The sequence below is a fragment of the Nannobrachium achirus genome (assembly GCF_963921795.1).
Source record: "Nannobrachium achirus genome assembly, chromosome: 9".
Taxonomy (NCBI): domain Eukaryota; kingdom Metazoa; phylum Chordata; class Actinopteri; order Myctophiformes; family Myctophidae; genus Nannobrachium; species Nannobrachium achirus.
The window spans coordinates 17,925,237-17,952,505 of NC_137818.1; the positions used below are offsets into that span (position 1 = coordinate 17,925,237).

The 27,269-nt window shown below is 43.0% G+C and overlaps 1 protein-coding gene across 1 annotated transcript in view; it reads right to left on the reverse strand.

Moving 5' to 3' along the window:
- Positions 1-27,269, reverse strand: part of LOC308291696 (metabotropic glutamate receptor 7-like) — a 202,043-nt gene that overhangs the window by 19,378 nt on the left and 155,396 nt on the right. The window contains exons 10-11 of the mRNA XM_080733806.1: positions 24,928-25,242; positions 23,186-23,348 (exon numbers count right to left, since the gene is read on the reverse strand). Coding sequence (XP_080589932.1) covers positions 23,186-23,348; positions 24,928-25,242 — 478 coding nt within the window. The remainder of the gene's footprint in view (positions 1-23,185; positions 23,349-24,927; positions 25,243-27,269) is intronic.

Below are 27,269 nucleotides of genomic sequence, written 5' to 3' on the forward strand. Positions count from 1 at the left end.
AATGCAGCTCAAACGGGAGAGTGTTTTTTGCAGGTCTTTCAGTCAATCAAAAAGGCAACTGGGTTAAGGTGGAGACGACCTATACCGTTGGTCGACCAGGTTAACATTCACCAGGTTAGCATTCACCAGCGTCGGCAGGTTAGCATTTCACCAGGTTAGCATTCACCAGTGTCGGCAGGTTAACATTTCACCATGTTAGCATTTCAACAGGTTAGCCTAGTTAGGTTTAGGTGTATCTCCGTCCCCCCAACTTTTGGCACCTCTGCACAGCCAATCACAAGCTTCTGCTGCCTTAACCCAGTTGCCTTTTTGATACACTCGGACTGAAAGACCTGCAAAAAAACACTCTCCCCAGCTCAAACAGGATGATAGCCAGACAACGAGGCGAAGTAAAAAAAAAAAAAAGAATAAATAAATAAAAGAAAAACTCACTAAACAAGCGCCCCCATCGGGATTCCAGACTAACACCAGGCAGCCAAACCTTCTAAATGCTAATCTCCTCCTACAGTAGTATGTATAGACGGAGGAGGATTAAGTAAGAGTACAACCAGTGGTTGACAAAGTACTCAACCCCACTACCACTACTCCGACATTGATCTAGACCTTTAAAAGATGTTCAGCAGACATATCAATAATAGTGAAAATAGCAGCTCTACCAGAGCTTGTAGATCGGCTATTTTCACTATACTGTACATGTACATTTGAAATGTGGCTCCAGTGGTTAATTCATGATGCATGAATTCCTAGAAATGTAGCGGGGTCAAAGTGCAATATTTTCTTGGAAATGTAGTGGAGTGAACGTCGTCCAGGTATATCCAAAAATACAAATAGGCCTACTCAAGTAAAGTACAGATAGAAAAAGGTGAAAAAAAGTACTTAAGTGCTGTACTCAAGTAAATGTACTTAGTTACTGTCCACCACTGCATCCCTAAAAGCATTTATCAGACTGATCTACCAGGTGCAATTCTACCGTTATTGAGCTCTATATGCCAGGCAGCCAAACCTTCTAAATGCAAATCTCCTCCTACAGCGTAGCAGCGTTTCTGTCGGGTGTAAACCTCATATGTCCAAAGCCAGGGACATGCAGAGAATATTAGAGGAACAGGGGATGACTTTTCTAAAAGGCCTTTTAGTGAACATTTCTAAAATATAATAGCAGAGCTTGGAGGTCGGCTGTTTCCGGTGAGTGATACCACACTGAACTAAGCATAATTATGTCAATATTTACAACTCAAGATGCTGCATTCAAGTTCAGGAGAGTTTGGACAAGGCAATTCTCTTGAATGCTGCCTTCAGGTATGGCATGGAAAGAAGGCATTTGCATTTCTTTCACCATAGTAAAAACTGCATTCATGTTCTGGAGAGGGCCCTTTTTACAGATGTTAAAAGGGCAGGGGCTGAAGCCCTCTTTGATGTTTATGTGTGCACGTGCCAAAGTGTGTCCAAAGGTGTTCCTTTTCAGGATTCAAATTCAAAAATAGCAAAAGTGGTAGCAGATCTACGAGCTTGAGATCTCCCAGATGTAGGGCGTTAATTTACAAAAACAACGAAAAAAAAAAAATACAGTATATGGAGATAAGAGGTTTCTTTCCCTCGACAGCAACGATGTAGTAGATGGAGCTGGATTAAGTGAGAGTACAACAACACACAGGACGGATACCGGAGGCTTTACGTCTTCTGGAGACAAGTCACCACTTCACAGATTTGCCTGGAGTGCAGCCAAGCAGTGTGGACGGCTCTGGCTGTGACAAGTGCTTTAGGATCACTCACCACGCTGTCACTCCTGTGATCCATGGTATCCATGGTGCCATGTAGATCTATTTTTTTTTCTTTTTTAAGTGCTCCCTCCCTGATATTCCCTTTCACAAAAGTTACATAATACCTTTCACACTAGGGTTCCATCTCTGAGCTTGCATAATGATGTTTAATCGTACTATCGTTTGGGGGGCCATTCTGCAAAGGCCGCTAATTCAGCGCCCCTTAGCAAGAGACCCTTCATTTCTGCCGTGGATCTCTAAGTACAGTATTATGTTAAAGGGCAACTTGTTTTTGTTTTTTTTACAACAAGGGTTCATGATTTTAGATTGTAATTAGAGAAAATAAAAGATGAGTGTTAATCTTTTTTCATGTAGCTTTCTATCATTTTTTGTGATTTAGATTTCAGTGTACAAGCCATACTGTGCGTGTACTGTACAGTCATTGTTTACCTCCTGCTTTCCATTCCCAAGATGCACAAAATGAAAGAAAGAAGTAAATGAAAATGCTTTAACACTCATCTTTTCTTTTCTCTAATTAATTACAATCTAAAACATGAACCCTTGATGTAAAAACAAAGCTGTCCTTTAACACAGAAGTATTACGCATATTACTTAAACATTATTTTATGCTTTAACTACAAGCTCACAGCGAGGCACCGAGTGCCGCGCTGCGAGCTTGTAGATCTGCAATGTTTGAAAAATCGTGTACATTTTTGACCCGATTCAAGTGTTTTCTAAATCCTTCTAAGGGTTTTTAAATGCACGTTTCTATTTCAGTGGTTCTCAAACCTTTTCATGTCAAGGACCCCCAAAATGACATGTATTTGGCCACGGACCCCCATCTCAAAATATTTAGTTCCAAAAAAGAACCAGAACCAAAATTTTAGTTACAAATGTTGGCTTTAAAAATACATACTGGTATATTCAAAGATTAGCACAAATTGTCACGACTTTAAAAAAATAGCTGATCTACAAGCTTGCAGCGCGGCACTCAGAGCTTGTATATCTGCTATTTTTAAATAGTTAAAGCATAAAATAATGGTTAAAAGTTAAACTCTTAGCGACAGGGACAAGTAGAGGACACACATTTACACCGGTGGTGGACTACATCCCCAAGGTAAGGTTTAACTCTCGCGAGATCAGTTGGGGGATGGGGGGGGGGGGGGGGGGGGGATTGTCCCCATTAGCATATTGTTTTTTTGCGGTTAATTCCCCTCATATACGAGAGTCATCGACATGCCAGTCATGTCTTTGTTTGCCGGTCGTCGGCACTCCTTCAAAATGCCACTATCATCGACCCTCCCAAATGGCGAACAATCGCTTCCCGTTGTCCCTCATTCTGCATCCCCTCACTCCCTATTTCATTATCTGCCCCCACCCCCCATACACCCCCCATACACACACACACACACACACACACACACACACACACACACACACACACACACACACACACACACACACACACACACACACACACACACACACACACACACACCCTCTTTTCTCTATCTTTGCTCTCTGTGGAGGGAACATCACAGGGAGAAAGAGATCTGGTGCAGCATGCATTAATAAATGTATAATATCATAGTGATAGTGGTGCAGGAGGTACTCAAGATTGTGTTTCTTTTACTCAAGTAAAAGCGATATTGGTATGAAATTTTAGTTTTTTGTAATTATGGTACAGGTCTTGCGTGTATTCAAAGGTTTACTAGAGTAAAAGTGCAAATGTTTTAGCAAGCATCAGAGCTACTACCCTTACAAGTACCAGCATGCTCAAATGTCTTTTTTACAATTTGTTCAACTTCTTCAATAAATGGCAGATCTACAAGCTCAACTCGCGATGCGACCAGTTGTGAGCTTAAGAATTGGCAATATTCTAATTGACAAAGTATACAATAGGGATGAATTGGTAAATATATGTATAATCTATAAAGTAACTGAAGCTGTCAATTGCAGTGCAGTAAAAAGTACAAATTGGCCTGTTGTGGAGTAAAAGTATTATAATTGTGCTTTGTTTAACCTGTAAAAAAAAAGCATAAAGTATAAAGTAACGGTTATGCATAATTGCGACCGAAGGTCGCAGTATACCATGGAAATGTCGCAGCTTGTCTCCGTCTGTCTGTGTCAGTCATTCAGTCAGTCAGTACACATTTTTTCAGTCTATTGGTTCCCTTGTCACTGTGACATCACTCTGACATCATGCTCTGATGTCACTGTGCTGTCAGGGGAATCACTCTTAACAGAATGGGTTTGCTGCTCTGACCTCACACTCTGGCTTGATGTTCCTTTTATGCCCATATATTTTATGCCCATATATAGTCGACAATGTGATGTCAGAACATGCCCATATAAGGGCATTCCCAGATCACACTTGCAAATTAATTACATCCTCGTCCGTTTTATGCCCATATATGGAGAACAAAGTCCCAGTGTCATCAATATTAAGGGCATATATGGGAATGCCCATATATGGGCATGTTCTGACATGCCCATATGGGCATTCCCAGATCACACTTGCAAATGAATTACGTCCTTGTCCGTTCTATGCCCATATGGAGATCCCTGTCCCGATGTCATCGATATTAAGGGCATACCTGGGAATGCCCATATTAGGTAGTGCCCATATATGGGCATGTTCTGCCAATCTCAAAAGGCACTGTTGACAACAGGCACTGTTGAGATTGGGTAACTGGTCCGATATACATCACTGGCCAGATAGCCAAGAATTAGCGCGACCTCGCCCTGAGGCGTCTTACAAGTAATGTGTTCCAGGTCTTAATGGGTTAAGTAACTTGAGTAAATGTACTCGGTTACTTTCCAGCCGCTGCGCGGCGTTCATGTCAAGTGGCTGGCGGTGCATGCTAGTGTCCCCGTGTTATTGTAAACAACAAGAGCCGAGGCGGAATTGTGGCGCGTGTTCCAGGCAGCGATGCTGTCAATTTACAGTCTGGGGAGTTAATATAAGATCCTCTCGCGGAGGCGTGATTGATCAAAGCCGGCAGCCGTACATGCGTCGTCATTTTTAATCACGCAAACACTTTGCTCCTTTGTTTCCGTGTTTGGAGGCTTCACGGTAACCTGGTCTGGTAGCCATGGTAACCGTTACAGATTGGTTCAAAGCTACAAAACCCTGTGCTTGAATTAGGAGCGTAATGAGATTTGAGACACCTTACGGTGCGATGCTGAACCTGCCACCACTGATTTATTTAAGACAGTAGTGGTTCTCAAGGTGGGGTCCGGGGGGCCCCTCCAGGTGTGCTTGAGGCGGTAGCAGGGGGTCCCCCCAAGCGAAATGAGTTCATACAGTATGGCATCAAAATCAGTTCAACCACTTTAACCCTAATTTACATTTGCCTGCAACGTGTTGTGGGCTCAAAACATTTCTGAGTGGTGCTGATGATGACGATGACGATGATAGACCCACATGACGTCCCAGGATAGGGACATACAACATCAGTATTTCCAGGATAGGGACATACAACATCAGTATTTAGTATTTGATAGCTTTTTATTTTTTAGCTATTTTACTGACAAAGTATACAAGTCCATTCGTCTGAGGGGTTATTGCCATTCAGAAGATTGACTTCCATTATCCTAAATGGAGGTGTCACCTAAATCTAACCTTAACCATAACCCTAACCTCAGTGGGGGTATTTCTGAATGGGGATGTTTCTAAGTGGGGGTGTTTCTGAATGGAGGTCTCAATCAGAGTCACTCGTCAAAGCCTCATCTCAATGGTTCATGATAGAGGGCGCTTGTGAATGATCCCAGCACCACCGAAGGAGGGTACAGCCAAAAAAAATCACATGATCTCAACAAAACCAAGATGGTTTACTGTCGTTTCCAAAAAATAAAGAGTTAATATCAATGCATTGCTGTTTTGAAATTTTGAAGAAAGCACTATTTTCACTATTTGAAATAATAAATTCATTATATATTTTATAAGGTCGAGTCTCAAGAGTCCCTTGCCATAAATGTAGTGGAAAAGTATAATATTTCTATTTGAAATGTACATGTCAATGTACTTGTAGTGTAGAATGTAGAACGCCATGGATATTACAGTACTCCCAGATGATACCAACATTAAGCCTCTTTGACCTTAGTGACTTACTTACTCTGGAGCACAACGGAACATGTGTATGACTGCACTGTATCCTAAATGCATGCATGCATGCACGCGCACACAGACACACACACACACACACTCACACACAAGCAAAAATAAGCTATATTTTACACCATGGGCTACACTGTCCGTGCCTTCTTTTTTCTTCCCAGCCGTGTGCCTCTGCAGGAGCTTGACCCAAATTCAAACCCCTCTTTCCTACCACAAGAATGCTTAGCTTGTCACGGAGCATTCATAATTAATTCCCGTTGCTTTAACATAAATAAATACATGAAGTCAATTTCACAACCGCTTGGCAACCCCTCTATTTATAGCAGGCGGGCAATGATTTATTAAGATCCTCATCAGGGAGGATCCAAAATGATCTTGTGTGTGAGTTTCTCCCCATTTAGACAAAAAAAGCTGGCTGTTGAGGATGATTCTCATAATTATACCCACCAGGGATATATTTACCGCAAATGGCAATCTACTCTGGTATGGTGAGCACCACGACGGCATGGAGATGAAGCACTTGATTCGGTAAAGTGACGATAAGCTTTCCAATGCTGCTCAGCAGGGGCGTGACAGGGGGGGGGGGGGGGGTAGTGGAACTGAGTTACTAGGGCCCAAGGTGGAGGAGCCTTAATTATTTTATACTTTAGTTATTGAAAAATAGCAGATCTCCAAGCTCAAATCGCGGCACAGAGTGCAGCGCTGCGAGCTTATAGATCTGCTATTTTTGTAAAGTCGTGAAAATGTGTGCAAATCTTTGAATATATGTATTTTTTAAGCGAACATTTGTAACTAAAATGTTGCTTCTGGGGGGGTCCCTTGAGATGGGGCTCCGTGGCCAAATACATATAATTTTGGGGGTCCGTCACATGTTTGAGCACCACTGACATAGAAACATAGGTTTTTCAAAAAACCTTAGAAGGATTTGAAATATTCATTTCATGTTTTTTTCAAAAATAGCAGATCTACAAGCTCGCAGTGCGGCACTCGGTGCCGTACTGTGAGCTTGTATATCTGCTATTTTTCAATCGTTAAATCACAAAATAACGTGTAATAATGCGTTCCCAGTCTAAATAGGTTAAACCCCCTTCCCCTATGAAGAACATTCTGGGGGGGGCCGGCAGTGAATCCTTGTACCCAGAATGTGGTGCGATACCCCTGCTGCTCGGTGCTCAGTGCAGAGCAGAGAAGAGCTTTTCAATAATGGATTGTGGGAATTTTTTGTGCAGTGTCCTCCTCTCCTCCACCGGTCCGGGGTGTATCCGGTTGTTTGGGGTGGCCTACTTTACTGAAAGCTGGCTCAGGATCATGAATAGCCGTGTGTCTGCTGGGCTGCTGCAGAGTGCTGAGCCACGCGGCGTCACCTCATGAATGGGCCCGGCGCCCATTCTCTCTGATTGGCACTGGCGCTCTCTACTGAAAGACGAGTAAAATGCCATGGACCCCCTGGAAATTACAGGAGGTAGAGTGACGGTTGTCATTGAAGAAGGAAAGAGGGGGTGACATGCACTGGCATGACCCTGCTGTGCTCAAACATCTGTGTGGGGGGGGGGGGGGGGTGCTCACTTATTTAACAGTGGAAATGATGCATCTGTATGGGGAAGGAATCCACTGCTATTTTGCAGACAAGTTACAGTACAGCACAGGCACATGCACACATAGACATCAAAAGGGGCTTGAGCCCCTGCTCTTTTATCCGTCTGTAAAAAGTGCCCTCTCCAGACGATGAATGTAGTTTTACTAGGGTGAAAGAAATGCAAATGCCCCCTTTCCATGCCATACCTGAAGCAGGCATTGACACTAAGGCTTGCCCACCTGCCCTCGGCAGGTAAATAAAACGTCAGGGCAGGTGAAGTTGGCTTTCAGGTTGCCCGACAGGGCAAGTGCTCATTTGAGAGGGGACACAAATGTCTATAAACACAACACGAGATATCTGTCTAAACACCTGAACGTGGCCAGTGCGCTGTGTCTTCTGGTCTGTGGAATGTAAAATAAGAGCACTATTTACCTATAATGTGCTGTTTTTACTGTTGCTACATTTAAAAATAGTGTGAAACCATAGACATATTCAATCATAGCTAAAGTATTTGGTATTTGGATTTGGAGGTATTGAGGTATGACATTTTATCGCACAGCCCCAGAAAGTAAAGAAATAAGTGTTAAATTGAGCGGTAATTAAAATCGTACCTATCATTTTATAATGGACAATTTACTTTTCGGGCAAGTGGGCATTACCTTCGGGCAAGTAGAACATGACCTGTACTTGCCCGATGGGCAAGTGCCTCTGAGACCTTAGTGTCAACCCCTGCCTGAAGGCAGCATTCAAGAGAATTGCCTTGTCCAAAATCTCCTGAACTTGAATGCAGCATCTTATGTTGAAAGAATTGCCCAGTCTGTGTAGAAATCCAAATGCCGTAAGCCACATCTCCAGTATTGACTTAATAATGGTTAGTTCGATAGTTGGGGCCCTAGACTGACTAAATTAAGTTTGCCTAACAACAAACTATCACATACCAATCGTCCCTCTTGGCTATGGGATGTACAGTATAAGTACATTTTTCTTATTATTTGTAGGGCAATTGAGTGCGAGTACAGGCATTTGCCCCATAAAGATACAGTACTGTATGTGCAAAACTGAAAATAATTTACTAGCACAAGCACAGTGTGCGAGTTAAGATTACAACCTGCCCACTGAAATCTCTTCAATCCAAATTAGAAGTGAATTTGTTCAAAGTAATTCCAACTTTCTTCTAATCAGTGTCCTCTATCATAACCCATCCCCATCACCACTTATTTGCATAATTGCAAGCAATCCTAAAACGATTATTGTCATCGGTTTGTATAGTTGTAATTGTGTATTTCCTCTGGACTGCACACCTGAGAGAGATAGAGCGAGGGAGACAGAGACAGAGAGAGAGAGAGAAGCACTACTTGCTAGCACTTTACAAAAACACTTATTTTTCTTACAGTCTATTAAGGCACTCATTTCTGGAACGGAACATGACGATTGATGAGATAATTTGACAGCCATTCTATTATTCAGAGTGGAGGATAAACAGTAGCTCCAGTAAGGAGTTTTGAGCCGACACGATGTGAGTTTGGAAGAACCCTCTCAGCCCCATCAGTCCCGTCAGATCTAAACTCTCAGAGCGCTTCATAAACGCTCCCGCCATACCATATACACAGTACAGAACTGACATATCCGATTTAACTTGTATCCCGCTGTTAGCTCCGCCGTTTTAGTTCTTGAGTATTTCTTTATTAACTTGTCTTCCATCGTCTTCCTCATTCCCTGTCAACAAACATATCCTCACATTCCTCGCTCCCTTGCATCACAACCCAAGTTAAAATATTGTTCGTTAATGCAATTGTCCAAACCACCGATTCATACAGTATATACTGTAGGGATAAAAGGTACAAGGACAGACAGATACAGAGATCTCAATATATGGGCAATAAAGGTACTGTACACAGAGAGACAGGTATAACTGGTATTGCATAAATGGGGGGAACATGCATTCCCTAGGACAGTAGGACAGTACCCAACCGGTCTAGTTTAATACAATAATTAACAATTAATTTTAGTATTAGAACAGGGTTTTTTGAAAATATGTAAAAAAAAAATAATAATGTTTTTGCGCCGTTGTGAAACAACATATACAATTTAAATGATTAGGAAAATAATCGATAGTTGCAGCCCTAGACTAAATTAAGTTACACCTGTTGTCGGGTTGGCCTAACTATCAATGAACTAGCCAATAGCATAGCAATCGTCTCGCTATAGTCTATCCCTTTGAAAACATTTCAAATAATTTGTAAATAAATTGAGTGCGGTATTTCACAGGCCTTTGACCCTAAAGATAGATACAGTACTTTAGTTGTGCAAAACTGAAAATAATTGACTAGTACAAGCAGTGTGCGAGTAAAGATTACAACCTGCCCACTGAAATCTCTTCAATCCAAATTAGAAGTGAATTTGTTCAAAGTAATTCCAAAAACGATTATTGTCATCTGTTTGCATAGTTGTAATTGTGTATTCCCTCTGGACAGCACCTGAGACAATGAGAGATTCTGAGAGAGAGAGCAAACACTACTTTACAAAAACACTTATTTCTTTAGTCTATTAAGGCACTAATTTCTAAAAGAACATGACGATTGATAAGATGACAGCCATTATTTTTCAGAGTGGAGGATAAACAGTAGCTCCAGTAGGGAGTTTTGAGCCGATACTATTTGAGTTACGAAGAACTCTCTCAGCCCCATCAGTCAGATCTAAAGCGCTCAGAGCACTTCATAAACGCTCCAGCCATACCATATACACAGCACAGAACTGACATATCTGTTTTAACTTGTATCCCGCTGTTAGCTCTGCCGTTTTAGTTTTCGAATATTTCTTCTCAACTTGTCTTCCGTTGTCTTCCCCATTCCCTGTCAAAAAAACGTATCCCCGCATTCCTCCCTTGCATCACAACCCAAGTTGTGATGCCTGGAGCAATCTACTTAAAGGTATATCATCTCCATGTCCATAACTGTTACTCTTCAGGATCCAAATTCAAAAGCATCAAAAGTACCAGATCTACAAGCTCAAATGCGCCGCTTTGCGCCGCGTTTCGAGCTTGTGGATCTGCTACTTTTAGTATGATCAAGTATAGTGGGAGTGTTTCAGGCAAAAATCGTGCACTTTATGAAAGAAGCATGAAATTTGGCACACAGTTAGAACATGCCATATGGAAAATCTTTGGCTATAGGGGCATCGCAGATTTGTCTTGGGAAACTTGTGGGAGCCAATCAAAGTTGGGCTCTCATAGACTTTACTATAGAGTAAAATAATACAAAAAATAAATATGCTTTAAGTAGCATGTGAGGGGTCAAACTAGGTGTTTTTCGGGATTTTGAATCCAATGCAAGCATTTGTTTTGCACGAAAAACATTCCTTTCCGAGAAACGGCCACCACAAAACTGTTGAAAAGTGATGACTCATCACTAAACCATACTTTTATCACTTATATGGGGTCCGTTTTTAGCCCAAGGAATGGTTTTCCTGCAAAATAAATGTTTGCATTGGATTCAGAATCCCGAAAAACACCTAGTTTGACCCCTCACATGCTACTTAAAGCATATTTATTTTTTGTATTATTTTACTCTATAGTAAAGTCTATGAGAGCCCAACTTTGATTGGCTCCCACAAGTTTCCCAAGACAAATCTGCGATGCCCCTATAGCCAAAAATGTTCCATATGGCATGTTCTAACTGTGTGCCAAATGTCATGCTTCTTTCATAAAGTGCACGATTCCATCAAAATACTGCCCGAAACGCCTGCACTAGTAGGCAGTGGTAAAAAGTACTCACATTAAAGGATTAAAAAAAAAATGTAAGTATCAATACTGCATTGTATAAATACTCTGTTACAAGTAAAAGTCTATATTTAAACATTTACTTGAGTAAAAGTACAAAAGTATTGGTATCAAAATGTACTTAAGGTACTCATTGTGCACAATGTACCATTTCAAGTTTTCAAATGTACAAGGCTCTTTTGAAAATAGCAGATCTACAGGATCACAATGTGTCACATAGCGACGCATTGTGAGCTTGTAGATCGGCTATTTGGCCAAATGGCCAAAATGTATATACAGTAGGGTTGAAGTGGTTAGTGTTTGTTCATCAAAATCTACAAAGTAGTAGTAGTCCATTTATGAAGACAGGGGCATCTCAGAAGACAGGGGCATCTCAAAGAAAACAGCCCAAACTCCCCATCGAGTGAAATAGTTTGCGGGAGAGACAGCAGGATTAGCAGCTGTCATGCAATTTCATGGGCGAAATCCCTTTGGCTGCTAAGAAACTGGACGTGAAAATGGACCTTGCCAAACATCGCCAGTCACCGCTAATGTAACCTGGCAGCCTTGTCCGTATTGAAGAAGTTCAAGTGAGTACGTGGACCGTCTTACAAGGCCCTAAGTGGTTTCTAGACATGTTCCGATGTGCAACATTAATGAGTCTGACTTGTCCTTTGATGGTCAAGTGACTAAGGTTGTACAATCATACCTCTGCCAACGGAGAAGAAACTAAAATTAAGTTATTCTTTATCACATTTGCAGACCTTGGAAAGGTCATTCATGCTTTAATTTCTGCACACGTAAGGTTACTGCAACTCTGAGTACTGTACACTGGTGCACAGTAAAAAAAAAAAAATCACACCCGTGTGAACTGAGCGGTGGTCGTGGAGGCTGTGCAACAGCACTACTGGGTGGGTGCAGCGGGGTTAGTGTGCTTTACAATGCTGTAGTTTCTTCACACACTCTAATTTATTTGACCCTAAAACATTCAGTTTGTTAATAATAATAATAATAATACTTGACCACACATGCTGACCCACCCTTCCCCCCTGTGTGTGTGTGTGTGTGTGTGTGTGTGTGTGTGTGTGTGTGTGTGTGTGTGTGTGTGTGTGTGTGTGTGTGAGAGAACAACAGCGCCCCTCCCTTAACATGTGTGGTCAGAAAAGGTACTGCAGCCTTGAGGCTACATACAGACACGGACGGACGGCCGGACGGCCGGACACACACACGGCCACGTATAGGAGACGGTGTGACCACCGCTCAAAAAAAAAAAGGCTATCTTGGACGCTGATGGCCAAGTGGCTCTGATGCCAGATAGTCAGGGGTCATCTCCATGCTGGCTTGTGTTGGGTTGGGTTTTTTGCCATGGATATACAAAATGAGTGGACAATAATATTACCAGAAATACATAAAGATACATAAATCATATTACGGTAATAAAGAATAAGTAATCCACAGATAAGCAATGCTACATGCCGGTTTCCCAGAGTGCCAGGTGAGACAGTTACTCTCAGCTGGTTACTCTCAACTTAAAACCTGCCGTTTCTATTTTTGGAAAGTACCAACATAACCCACTAAGACGTGAGGCCGACAATTTGAGAAGTTAATCAGATGATTAACTTTATGTGCAACATTGTTTTCCCACTCAACAGTAAACAAACCAACACAAAGTGTAAGTGGATAGAGGGTATATGTACATTTCTGTGACAGTGACAATTTAAGGACTTTTCAATACCTCTGAAATGACAAATTATACATTGGCCAAATTGTCAAATATTAAAGGCAGAAATTGTGAAAATAGCCGATCTACATGCTCACAGCGCCTCGCAACGCGAGGCTTTGTGAGCATGTAGATCTGCTATTTTCACAATAGAACTGTGTTATACAAAATGTATTTCCTCAGCTCTTATTGTTCGTCAGGGTGTGGGGGTCCCCAGATAAAATATGATTATTTTGGGGGTCGCGGCCTGAAAAGGTTGAGAAACACTGCTCTACATCAGTAGTTCTCAAGTCTTTTCGTGCCAAGGACCCCCATCTGAAACTGTTTCCTGCCAGGGACCCCCAGAGGAAAAGATTTGTGTTAGAAAAATGTCTTGGGGCGCCCGCTGTCCTAGTGGTTCAGGCGCATACCACATAGGCTCTGATGCCTGACAGCGTGTCGCGGGTTTGAATCCCGATCCCGCGTGTCACTTCCAATCTCTCTCCCCATTTCCTGTCAATCTACACAGTATATACATGGTTCAAGTGGTTAAACCTTCAGTAGTGTTGCTGAGCAGACTGGAGCTCGTGCAGGTGCAGGGAAGATGTTGTTTTACTCTGTGATCTTTTTTTGTTAGCGTTTTCGCATGGCTTCACCTCATGTGCACGGATGGGTGAATAAGAGAGAGAGAGAGAGAGAGAGAGAGAGAGAGAGAGAGAAAGGGGGGGGGTAGTCACAGGTGTGGGAAATAAGGCCAGCTTAAATAGCACCAAGTTAAAGGGATCTCAGTCGATGCGGTCACAGTGTGGGCTACAACAACATAAGGTCAATCTGCTATATCTGGATTTGACGATCGGCATCGACAGCCACCCTGGTGTCCCATCATCAGATGTTCCCCCGATCGTTCAATAATTCATGACCTCGAGTGGGGAAAGATAATTAAACTCTGTCTGGGCGGAACTACAGTTTCCACACACATAATCTTACACACAGACGCGCACACATGCGCACGCACGCACGCATGCTGATACCACATGGAAACTCAAAATTGCCCCTCGCCGACCTACAATGACTTTACACGATATTGATATTACTGCACATGTTATTACAAGATAGGATTATGTTTAATACTCAGCAATATAACATTGTGCTAATGAGTTATCATTAAAGTTGCAGTGAGTGGTTTTCTTTCATTAAAATAAGTGTTAAATAGCATCCCTATTCTGGGGAAAACATTCAACAAGGCAGTCCCTTTAAGTATGGCTTCCTCATTCACTTGATCACTGCTTCTAAATGCTGTTACCCACTGCTGATGCAGCTGCATAGCTTCCCCTCCACCACCCCAGCTTCCACCGTTCTGGTTCTTGCTAGAGTCTTGCATGTTGCTTTTAACCTTACTGACAGGAGCTTCTCAGTAGTGATTGGGGAGGTGTCATCTTCTCAGGTCCCCCTGTCCTGTGGTGTCCCCCAGGGTTCAATTCTGGGCCCACTCCTCTTCTCAATCTACATGCTCCCACTCGGCCATATTATTAGAAACCACAATATAAATTCCACTGTTATGCAGATGAACTCCCAGTTATAAATACCACTTAAACACAACCACGCAGGCAATATCTCCAGGATCCTTGCCTGTCTTTCAGACATAAAGTGCTGGATGTCCCAAAATGTCCTCTAACTAAACAAGTCAAAATCTGAGATCCTCCTATTCGGCCCACCAGATTCCACCCTTTCCATTCAGACACAGCTAGGCAGCTTATCGAACAATGTAAAAAACACAGCCCGCAACCTGGGGGTGTGGTTCGATTCGAAGTGACTAAAGTAGTTCAGTCCTGCTTCTTCCAGTTGAGAAACATCTCCAGAATTAAATCATTACTCACCTTTACAGACCTTGAGAAATTAAATGCATTCATCACTTCACATCTAGACTATTGTAACTCCCTGTATTCCGGACTCCCAAAAAAAAGGCCATCTCTCGCCTCCAACTCATACAAAATTCAGCAGCTAGACTACTCACCAACACCAGGAGGCGTGACCACATCACACCAGTCCTGGCCTGCAGCTGCACTGGCTGCCAGTGAGTTTTAGAATTGATTTAAAGTGTTTACTTACAACTTTTAAAGCCCTGCGAGGCCTGGCCCCCAGTTACATTTTAGAAATGCAGAAACCATATAGGCCAGTGCGCCCTCTTAGGTCGTCAGATAGGGGTCTCCTGACTCCATTTACAGCTAACCTTGTCACCAGGGGTGATCGGGCCTTCACAGCCCAGGCACCTCGCCTATGGAATGCCCAGGAACTGAGGGACGCAAACTCAGTAACATCTTTTAAAACACTTCTGAATACCTACCTCTACACCAAGGCCTTCCCCTAGATTACTTGATTATTGTTTATTGTTTTTATTGTAATTTTTATTATTCTTTTTGCTGTAATGATTCTATTGCTGCTTATTTGATGCACTGTATTTTATTTGCCACTGTAAAGCACTTTGTAACATTGTTTCGAAAAGGGCTTTATAAATAAAGTTTATTATCATTTATTATTTAAATATTGGTAGTTAAGGTTTTTTTGGAGGGGGGGGGGGGGGCACGGTGGCGTTGTCGGTAGCACTGTCAGCTCACACCCTAAGTGGGGTTGGCTAAAGGGCCTTTCTGTGTGGAGTTTGCATGTTCTCCCCGTGTCTCCAAGGGTAGGTACCCTCACAAAAAAACATACAGTAATCCTGGTCTCTATACTGCCTCCCCCTGGCCAGCCGGGGCGCCTGATGGAGGGGAAAGGAACTGGTTGGAATAACGTGTTCCTTCCACGCGCTACATCCAGCCAGGGAATATCTCCCCTGTCAGGTGAAAAGAAGCCGCTTGGACTACTCATGCATAGAAGGTCAGTCTGTTGCTCTCACAGTTATAAAAAATCACACTTGTGTGAACTGAGCGGTGGAGGCTGTGTGTGTGTGTGTGCGTGCGTGCGTGCGTGCGTGCGTGCGTGCGTGCGTGCGTGCGTGCGTGCGTGCGTGCGTGCGTGCGTGCGTGTGTGTGTGTGTGTGAATGTGAGTGTGAGTGTGCCCTCTCCTGAACAACAGTGCCCATCCCTTAACATGTGTGGTCAGAAAAGGTATTGCAGGCTACATACAGATTCAGGCTACATACAGACAGACAGACAGACACACATACATACACGGATACACACACGGCCACGCTATGGAGACGGTGTGACCACCGCTCAAGAAGCTAGATACCTCATCCGCCGCTGCAGTTCGTTGGCGCGACAGGTAAAACAGGACTGGCGGAAGTGCGGAACTGTGGAAGGCACTCTGCCCCCTACAGTGGGAAAGAGGGAGTCCCGCATCTGATTGGCCTACCGAGCATCCCATTCTGTGACGCACAAGGAAGCGTCCTTCAGAATTCCGGAAGCTTGCCAGTCCTCTTTTACCAACACAACACCCCAGAGCCGGAGGAGGCGTCTACCTTTTTATGTCTATGGTTGCTCTCCCCAGGTTGGCAGAGGGAGTGTAGCGCCCAGGATTACATTAGATAATTGGCACTGGGTGAAAAATGGGTTGCAAAATCGTGGGGTAAAAATGTAAAGTAAAAAAAAAAGGTTCGCGTTTTTTTGGGGGTTGTTTCTAATTGTAGTTGCTTATTTGGGCTAGCTTCCTAATGTTGTTTAAATGAGTCATAAAAAAAGATTCTTTTGAAAAAGATCTGCTATTTTCAAATAGCTGATGTAATAGTTTTAAAGTGGTAAAACCGATGCTATATTAACTCATTTGACTGGGGCACCACCCTGTGTGTGTGATCCTGCTGCGACCTAGTCGCTTCTTTTAGCCGCACTGTTGACCTGGACACTTGTTTCTTTCCCTAAATTCAGTATGGCTCAAAGGCCATGCTGAAAAGTAACGGGCTGCATGTGAGTCAAGTTAAGGGGGAGCGACACAACGCCTGTTTTACCACATTGCACTGCTTCATTTGTCAATTAATAGGCACTGGAGCTCATGAATCCAAATAAGTCAGGTTGACGTAAAAGTAGTATTTGTTTTGTTTTATAATGAGACTTTGAGTACAGAGAAGCGCTGTATAAATTGGATGTATTATTTAGTCATGAAAAAAAAAATCTAATTTGGATTTCCCCAGATGTATAGGCTCACTGATGCAAGACTACAATATCACAGTCACTTTGGTTGTGTGAAGCAGGCAGCACTTACAGCTAGACGACAACATCATATCGGCTAGAAAACTATAACCACTATCTCATTTTTTTTTTTTACTTTCATTAAAGTGCTCCCTGAATATTAAGCCATGTAGGCTTTGCTATGTTATAATAACCCTCTTTAACCAAAATATACTATTTAAAACGCTTGCAATATATTCCTTTGAGAGAAAAAAAGTTATATCTTCAACCCATGGGGGGAGCCATTGCACTGTTCGTCGCATGCAGTGATGACATAGACAATGCATTTTGGCTAGACGGGCCCATTTAAAATGGTGGTGTAAACAAGTTTTAGATGTTGAATTAAACACTTACAGGCACAGCAAAACATCCTACTTGATATGAACAGAACAGAAAAGCACCACACTACTAACTACAGTTAATCTGAGCTTCAAGACAATGTTTTAAATATTGTAAAGAGAACGTTGTTTTGACGTTCCATATTAACCCTATGGGCCCGACCAGCCAAAATGCATTGTCTACGTCATCACTGCATGCGACGAACAGTGCAATGGCTCCCCCCATGGGTTGAAGATTTTTTTTCTCTCAAAGGAATATATTGCAAGTGTTTTAAATAGTATATTTTGGTTAAAGAGGGTTATTATAACATATCAAGGCCTACATGGCTTAATATTCAGGGATCACTTTAAGGCATAAACATATTCCACGGTAATATACAAACGCAAAGGACCTTGGGCCCGATTCATCTGGTCGTAAATATAGTGTAAATAAAGTGACTAAATCTGGCTTAAATTTCTGTTTTACCTTCTAAATCCCTGAAAAAAACCCATCTGACCCCTAACTTGTGAATTGTCCTAAATGCCGGTAAGATTAAGATATGGGTGTAATTTGGCCCTAAAGTGCTTGATGAATCGGCCCCGTTGTCTAGCCAAGACAGCACAAACGCGCGACTCCTCACTCTTGGTGAACTTAATACTTTTGTGCTCTTATGCAAGGAGGTATAATAAACACACATGGAGTTATGAAGCAGAGAGGAAGGCACTGGAGCAACTCTGATTAACTTAATGCCCTTATTTTTTTTATTAAGGTGTGTAAAATACTCTGGAATGAGTGCCATTCCAGTGTACTTTGCACCCTAATAAAAAGGCAGATAACTTGCCAGTGAGTTAATCCGAGTTGCTTCAGCGCCTTCCTTTTTCTACCTCGTGCTGCCATTGTCCTGTTTCTGTGACACATTGGGCCTGCCAAACTTCACCCGGGCGCAGGGGTGTCGCACCGAATTCTGGGCCCTGGGTACTTTAACACAAACTCTGCCATCAAAATACCCCTTTGTACCCCTCTCTGCCATGCCCGTAGAACCCGTAAATGTAATAAAAATTAATTAAAAAACATTTTTTTTTATCGAAGCGCAACTAAAATAGGCCGGAACTAATGCTCCGTGATCGGTTTCTACACGGACACATTATTGAGCGGACCACTTTAACATTGGAGTCCCTGAACCGGAAGCGGAAGTCCGTCCTCTATTTTGGCCCAGCTTACTGTCTGAGCTCCGTGGCTTACAGATGGAGAACTTATTGATCAATTGAAAAAGTTTCAACGGATTTGAGAAGCTGATGGAATACGCGAACACACAAGCAGTGTCCGATCACGCACGATGGGAACTGGACGAGCGCCCACGTTAACAGGTAGGACTCGGAGAAGCCGGCAGTGAAAGACATAGAGAAATTAACGGGCTTTACGGCCGTAAACTACAAATGAGTTAACTATTGAAAAATAGCAGATCTACAAGCTCACAGCGCGGCAACACGCTGCGAGCTCGTAGATCTGCTATTTTTTTTTTATCGGGAAAATGTGTGCAAGTCTTTGAATAATAATTTCAAATCCTTTTAAGGTTTTTTGAAAAACCTATGTTTCTATGTCGGTGGTGCTCAAACCTTTTCGTGTGAAGGACCCCCAAAATGTTGGCCACGGAACCCCATCTCAAAATATTTAGTTCAAGGGACCCCCCAGAAGCAAAATTTGAGTTACAAATGTTCGCTTAAAAAATACACATATTCAAAGATTTGCACACATTTTTACGACTTTTCAAAAATAGCAGATCTACAAGCTCGCAGCACGGCACCGATCGAGTGCCATGCTGCGAGCTTGTAGATCTGCTATTTCAATAGCTAAAGCATAAAATAATTCCACCTTGTGCCCTTGTAACTCAGTCCCACTTTTCCCCCCTTGTGACGCCCCTGCCTGTGACACACAGGGCCTGCCAAACTTCACCCGGGGCGATACGCGCGGCGGAACTCCCAATCTTCTTGACACATGGGAGTTAGTTATATTTGAAACTACAGCCTGCTATAGTTTGACACGCAGAGCAGAAGGGAACACAAATCCAAGAAGACAGCTTCATTCTGTCGCTGACCGCCGACAGGAACCCTCGTCGCAACGCCCGTCATGCTTGTTTCACATCATGGTTCTCAGGTGACACACTGTGCAGCGGGCAGTGACGGGTGACATCGATTGTTGTGTAGCTTGAAGCGTCCGCCTTTGCACCTGCTTGCGTGAGTATCATGGCCTGAATTTCACCTCGGGCTCTGTAGTGCTTGGTACAATCCGGCGCCATTGGTCCTACTACTATTTTACTACACCCCAACCTGCAGTGCAGGCTCCCCTTGGAGGCGAAAAGATCACTGTTTGAAGGTAGTCCAAAATGTCACGTGTTGCACAGAATCATAACTTGGTTTCATCCACTGTCTGCCTGTATGTTCTCAATGTGATATCAGTCCAACTTCAAGCCATTAACACCCGAGGCTGATTCTAAATATATCTTCTAAGGTTTACTGAAAAACCTACAGTATGTTGCTGAATCAGTAGTCTCTCGATTACAGACTTCTGCATTGCATTGTGAAAAGAGCTATCGAACTTTTCCTTGACGATGGCTAGCCAGATTGCTAAATCAGTGACGCTCAAACCGTAATGTCAACTACTCCCAAAATTATATGTATTTGGCTGCCGACCCCCATCTCAAAATATATTTTTCCAGGGACCCCCAGAAGCAAAGATGAGTTATTAATGTTTGCTTAAAGTTTGTGCGTGTGTGTGCACGTGTGGGCACTGTGGGGGCATGTACGTGTGTACAGTACATCTTTTGGAAGATGTGCAGTAAAGAAGGAGGACTCCAAGGGTGGAGGGGGGAAATTTGGGAAGCACTTCTTCACAATACTCAGCTTAAGAAGCCGCAGCCTCGAACATAATCTGGATGCCAGTGAGAAATGTTCTCTCTTATCACTAGTGATGGCTGGTGAGCCAGCGTTCTTCCTTATCTATCCAGGCCAACAGTGAAGGCTCCACAAAGGCCGCTCCGTTAAGGATCTGTGGTCTGCATCACTGCTGTATATGTTGTATATTACGGCACATATTTTAATAGCAATATCCTTATGCTTTTACTCAAGTGAAAGCAGCTTTAAAACCATTTAGGCCTAACCGTGTGTCACTTTAGATTGGAACCACTTTAACTATTATTTTATGCTTTATCTATTGAAAAATAGCAGATATACAAGCTCACGGCGCGGCACCGAGTGCCGCGCTGTGAGCTTGTAGATCTGCTATTTTTGAAAAATCATGAACATTTTGTGCAAGTCTTTGAATATTTTCGACCCGATTCTATAAATGTCTTCTAAATCCTTCTTCTAAATCAGTGGTTCTCAAACTTTTTTGGGTCAAGGACCCCAAAAATTACTCAAAATATGTTGTTCCAGGGACCACTCAGAAGCAAATATTATTTGAGTTACAAATATTTGCTTTAAAAAAGATATATTCAAAGACTTGCAAAAAAAAAAGCAAATCTACAAGTATATCTGCTATTTTTCAATAGTTAAAATAATTCAGGGCCTAAATGGGTTTTTTAATACAGGACTTTCCCTTTGTAGTCTACAAAATTCAAAATCGGAGTATACTTCTTCCACCCCTGGGTAGGGAGCTCTATAGCGGTATGCGGCGATAAGTGGAAAGGTACGAGTCAGCATTCAGAAGGAGTTAAGTGCATAAGGAGGAGGGGATAAACACATTACCGGGGCTCGCTAGCCGACTGCGAGGTAACATAATGAACTCCTAATCGCTGCTGAGGGTGTAATTCATCTATGAAATCAGCTGCAAATTGAGATGAGGAAAATCGCTTTCTGATCCATCTCGTGTGGGGGCGGCACTGGCAGGAAGGAGGGCTATCGAACGGCTGCTCGCGCGCCTCTCAAAAGGTTAGGAGTAGCAGCTCTCCTTGTCGGCATCGATATTCCGTCAGCGGAAAACTTCCCCTCGTATCCGTCATTGCAGGCCGCGCACGAGGTGAGCGGCGCACGTGGTGGTGTATGCCTCATGGGGTACCGAGTACAGATAAAAAGGGCATCTGTATTCCGTCCCGTTTGCCGCGCTGCTGATAAGCACAGACGAGCTGCTACTGCCGGGTCAACGGTGGCATGTTCTCAATCAACTCCTATAGGATTCCTCCTGGCACGGTTACACGGCAGAGCACATGCCGGTCAAGAAAGAGAATGTCTTTCAGGTCAATGTTCTATTCATCTGCCCGCGACCCGCGCGTGCACACACACACACACACACACACACACACACACACACACACACACACACACACACACACACACACACACACACACACACACACACACACACACACACACACACACACACACACACACACACACACACACACACACACACACACGCCGCACGCACGCACACACTCCAACTGCTTGTTCTCTTCTGTGTTAACGCCATGAATCCTAGCATCCCTATTATGCAGGGAACGTTTGTTGAAAAGAGCCAATCTACAGTATATACTGTAAGCTCACAATTCGTCGCACAACTCAAACGATCTACAAGCTCGCACATCAGGTATTTTCGGTGGATCCTCGATGGATCCTTGTATGTCCATTGTCCAAAACCGTTCGTTTTGTATTTATCATTTTGAATATTATTTAAACTAGTGAAAATAGACGATCCACAAGCACAAAACGCGTCGCGCCGCTTGTGTGCTTGTAGATCTGCTATTTTCACTAGTTTTGTGCGACAGTCTTGTATGATGAAGCAGGACTTTACTTTACGAAGAAATGTACACATTTGAAACTTGGAGAGGTCCATTTGGTTCCATTTGGAACTAAGATAATGGCACAAAGAGAGGCTTGTGTCCCCGTCATCACCATCATCCTCGTGCATTCCTCGGGCATATTTTGGAAACGGCCATTGTTCAGTGTCTTTCCTCCTCTCCGCCCAATTCTGTTGTTCCCCGCGTCGCTTCTTATGCACATCTGAGCTGGCCGCGCGTGAATTTGAAAGGGAAATCGTTTCAAAAGGAAATGAGCCAATAACTTATACATCCTGAGTGTGTGTGTGTGTGTGTGTGTGTGTGTGTGTGTGTGTGTGTGTGTGTGTGTACATGCACGCGTGCGCACGTGTGTTTACAGCCTAACAGCTTTATGGGCCGCATTTATCCATCTTTTTGGATCAGTCATTTAGGCATTTGCATTTTATGTTTGCATTTCACGCGTGGACGTGTGCGCATGTGTGTGTGTTTGGAAGAGATAAAAAATATAAATAAATATATATAAATAAATAAGTAAACAGCAATAAAGAATGTACGGATGTGGCACAGGAGAAGGGAGATGGAAAGATATATGGATGGATTGTGGGTGCAAGACAGAGAGAGAGAGAGAGAGAGAGAGAGAGAGAGAGAGGTAATGATCGCAATTGACACGGCAAGAGAGATAGTGAGAGAGAGAGAGAGAGAGAGAGAGAGAGAGAGAGAGAGAGAGAGAGAGAGAGATAATGATCGCAATTGACACGGCAAGAGAGATAGTGAGAGAGAGAGAGAGAAAGTCAGACAGACAGACAGACAGACAGACAGACAGACAGACAGACAGACAGACAGAGAGTGATAGACAGTTAGATAGAGACAGACAAAGTGAAAAACAGACAGGCACACACACAGAGAAAAATATAGGCTGATAGAGGGAGAGAGAGAAAGAGAGACACAGCGACAGCGAGAGACAGAGACAAAGAGAGAGAGAGAGAGAGACAGATACAGAGAGAGAGACATGCAGAGATGACTCACCTTCTCGGCAGACTGGGCGGTGCCAAAGAAGATGGGGATGAAAGCCAGCCACACGATGCAGGTGGTGTACATGGTGAAGCCGATGGGCTTGGCCTCGTTGAAGTCCTCCGGCACGTCTCGCGTCTTGATGGCGTAGATGGTGCAGGTGACCATCAGCAGGATGCTGGGAGAAAAGGATACGCTACGGTCAGGATGCTGGGAGAATAGTCTGGCGTGGCCAGACTGTTGACTCCCATGATTTGCAAATGCTCCCGTCATACAGTCTGGGGCAACGGAAGTCTTATGATGAGTATCCGGCATGGGAAGCCTCCTCCCCACTTCTGTTTCGTTTTTAACATTGCACACATTTATCCTAATATAAATAAAAAAATCACACCCGTGTGAAGTGGAGCTGTGTGTGTGTGTGTGTGTGTGTGTGTGTGTGTGTGTGTGGATCATGTGTACCGATTTTTGTGACATTTGAAGAAAATATGTAGGAAAAGGAGCAAAAAGTGTGTTTTGGAGAAAATTCAAGATGGCGGAAAATCTATCATGGCGCAAATGGGCGTGGCCTATATGGGGAGATGCGTCATGACCCAAGGAATCCAGGGAAAAAATATTTTTAATTTTCCGACCTACGGTTCAAGAGTTACAGGCCAAAACGTAAAGTGGGGTGTTATGGCGCCACCATGCGGCCAAATGACACAATTATTTTTCATTTAATCCTTGAAATCATTATGAACCTCCTCTCCAAGTCTTGAAACTCTAGCCCCTATGGTTTGCGAGAGACAAATAATTGAATGTGAGTTTTTGCGATTCCCATTATAAGTCAATGGGGAAAATTAATTCACTAATAAATTAATATCAATTAAACTATAGAACCTTTCTCTTAGAAAAGTAATAGCCCACGATTCCCGAGTAAGCCGGTCGATTTGACATATGGCGCGAGTGTGTGGTGGCAAAACTGTGGGACTAGTGGCGTGCCGAAGTTTAGGAAGTTCAGGCTACATACACACAGACACACACACAGACACACACACACACAGACCCACACAGCCACGTATAGGGAGCCTGTGCTTCACACAGCTCCAAAAATCATCTAAGCATATTTAGCTTGCTGCTTAGCAGAAATTCCATTTTAAACTATATTTTCATGAACGGAAATGCCAGTTTCCATTACTCGCCGTTCAAGAGCTGTATTTCCAGACTATATAGCATTCAGAGATTGTGGAATAGTTGTCTGGCTACGCGAGGCTACTGTGAGAGGGATGCTGTGAGGCAGGAGGCTTCTCAACCTTTTTCTGGACCATTGTCGCCCGACTCGGAAAACCTCAAAAGTGTTTTTTTTTGTGGCCCACCCATGTCACCACTTAACACGGCAGCCGAACGGCAGATCTACAAGCTCACAATGCATTGCAACTCAGGATGCAACGCATTGTGATCTTGTAGAGCATCTATTTTCAATAGATTTTTTATACATTTTATACATTTGAAAACTTGAAAAGGAACATCCTGCATAATGAGTAATTTACTTTATGCTACTTTAAGTACATTTTGATACCAGTACTTGTACTTGTAATAATGATGTTGCTATACTGTACATGGCAACAAGAACCCCAAACGGAGGGGTAAGAAAGGTATACTGTAGTTACGTAATACGGTTCCAGATTTAAATCGGTATAAAAGGTTTTCTTTTTTTGTTAAGAAACAAAGTGAGCACTTTTTCCCACCACTGCCTCCTCTTCCAGCCACAACAAGCCCACCTGTATCCCAGCGAGCAGATGATCTGCAGGTCTGTGATGTCACACTTGAGCATGCCGCGCGCCAGCAGGGGGTTCATGGTCTTGTGCTCGTCGTAGTCCACGATGGTGTTGGGCGGGTCCACGGCGAACCACACCAGCACGCCCAGCAGCTGCACGCAGATGAGGCTGGCGGCGATGGCGATCTGCGAGGTGGGGCTGATGAAGCGCGGCGCCGCAACCGTCTGCTTGCCCCGCTCGAAGATGCGGTAGATGCGGTTGGTCTTGGTGAGCAGCGCCGCGTAGCTGATGCACATGCCCAGGCCCAGGAAGATCCGTCTGGGAAGGAGAGGGAGCAAAACACATGCTGTTGTTGTTGTTGTGGATGCAGAGATCACCAACTGTGGAATAAACTCCCTACAGCGCTAAAACAGGGGTCTTTTTTCAGGGATTTTCAGGCCAAGGGCCCCTTAGTCGAGAGAGAGATGAAGCAGGGACCCCTGCTTCATCTCTACCACAACCCATAGATACCATATTGTTTAGTTTCATCGTTTGACAGCACAATCGTTGGTGTATTTTGGGTACATCTAAATTTGTGTTTCCAGATATTTAACCACTTAAAACGTCAATACTTAATAAACTTGACCTTTCACTCTGTAATTAGTCTGCTCTTTTTCCCCCTCTACACCAAAACTCTTTGCTGGAAATAGCCAATCTACCAGCTCACAACGCCTCGCGGTAGATCTGCTATTTTTGGCTTAGGTTCTCAGAATATGGACGCTAGGGCTCAAAGGGTTAATATAGAAAAGGAGAAAAAAAAGCTTCAATCACACAAAGATTTGGAGGACCCCTGTTGTAATTCTGAAGACCCCCTATGGGTCCCGGACCCCCTGTTTAAGACCCCTGCACTAAGAACAACGGACTCACTCCCTAGCTTCCTCCACGGCCTGAAGACTCACCTCTTCAGACTCCACCTAAGCCCAAAGCACTTACCGTAGCACTCGCCCACCCCCCAATGAACACACGAAAGCTAAACAGCATTTTTTGTTTTTATATAAAGCTTTTTTACTGACTAGGTGCTTGATCTACCTACGTTATTATTGTCTAGATTGATATTTCTATGCATTTGATGTATTGACTGATGTATTGACCTTGCTTTTTGTATTGATGTATTATGACGCATAACCTAAATATACAAAGACATTACTGGCATATTTGACAACTTTATACTTAAAAAAAAGAACATTGATAGTGGAAACAGCGACGCGTTGTGAGCTTGTAGATCGACTGTTTCCACTATTTTTGAAAATGTTTGAAATGTTTATATGACTATTTTTCAACATGGAAACAATTAGGATGATTATGACAAAATAATTGTGATTATGTCAAATAAGCAACACAAGGTTGTTGTTGAGGATGAAATACAGAGATGACCAATGAAGGGTTTTAGAAGGCAGACAGCGTGTGTGTCTGTCTTTTCTTTCAGAGTTGAAGTTAAAATCAAAATGGATCTTTTTGGTGGATACGTCTAGAGGTAATGATGAAACCTGAGCAAAGCTTTTGTTGTGGTCATTGTATTACAACTATCTGTAAACTACTAAAAATGAATGCATTTATTCCTCTCTCTGTATGTCTATTTCCTTTTCTCTTTGTATAACCCGTTTGTACATACTGTATACCGGTACTGTATATATGCTACTTTGATGTGTTTCTGCATCCTTTTCCATATGGTTCCTTGCAGAAGTGCGCTGTGTTTTCTGTTTCATAATGACGTTTATGTTGCGTGTTTAATGCGCCTTTGATGTCCTGTTTTGTAATGGTATGTTTATGCAAAAATGTAAATGCCGTATGATTGACAGTAGTACGACAGCGGCGATATTTAAGTGTTTACTTGATTCTAATTTGTTTGGAACAAAGAATGGAAGCTATAAATTCATTTTAAGTGCATCAGTTTTACGTGACTAAGCCGGGGTAATGCTGATGTTTATTCCATAATGGTATAGACCCTATATTGTTTATGTTCTTCCGTTTGTGTCGTAGCATGACATCAAGTGTGGAATTGAACAATTGGCATTAGGCCTAGTTCATCATTCATTCTGATAAGTTGTTTATGTATAATTCATGTTCTTTGCATGCTGCTTATTGCCAAGCGCTGGCAGAGTGATACATTTCATTGGGAATCGCATGTGTACAATAATTCATGATGCACGCAAGCATAAGGCCTTTGTCAAGGTTGATTGGTTGCTGTAATCATTTCATTTCTGTATCATCGCAGACACAAACACGCACGCACGCACGCACACACACACACACACATACACACAAGCATTGTACTGTACTGTGCTCATTCAAATCTCAGTAAACTG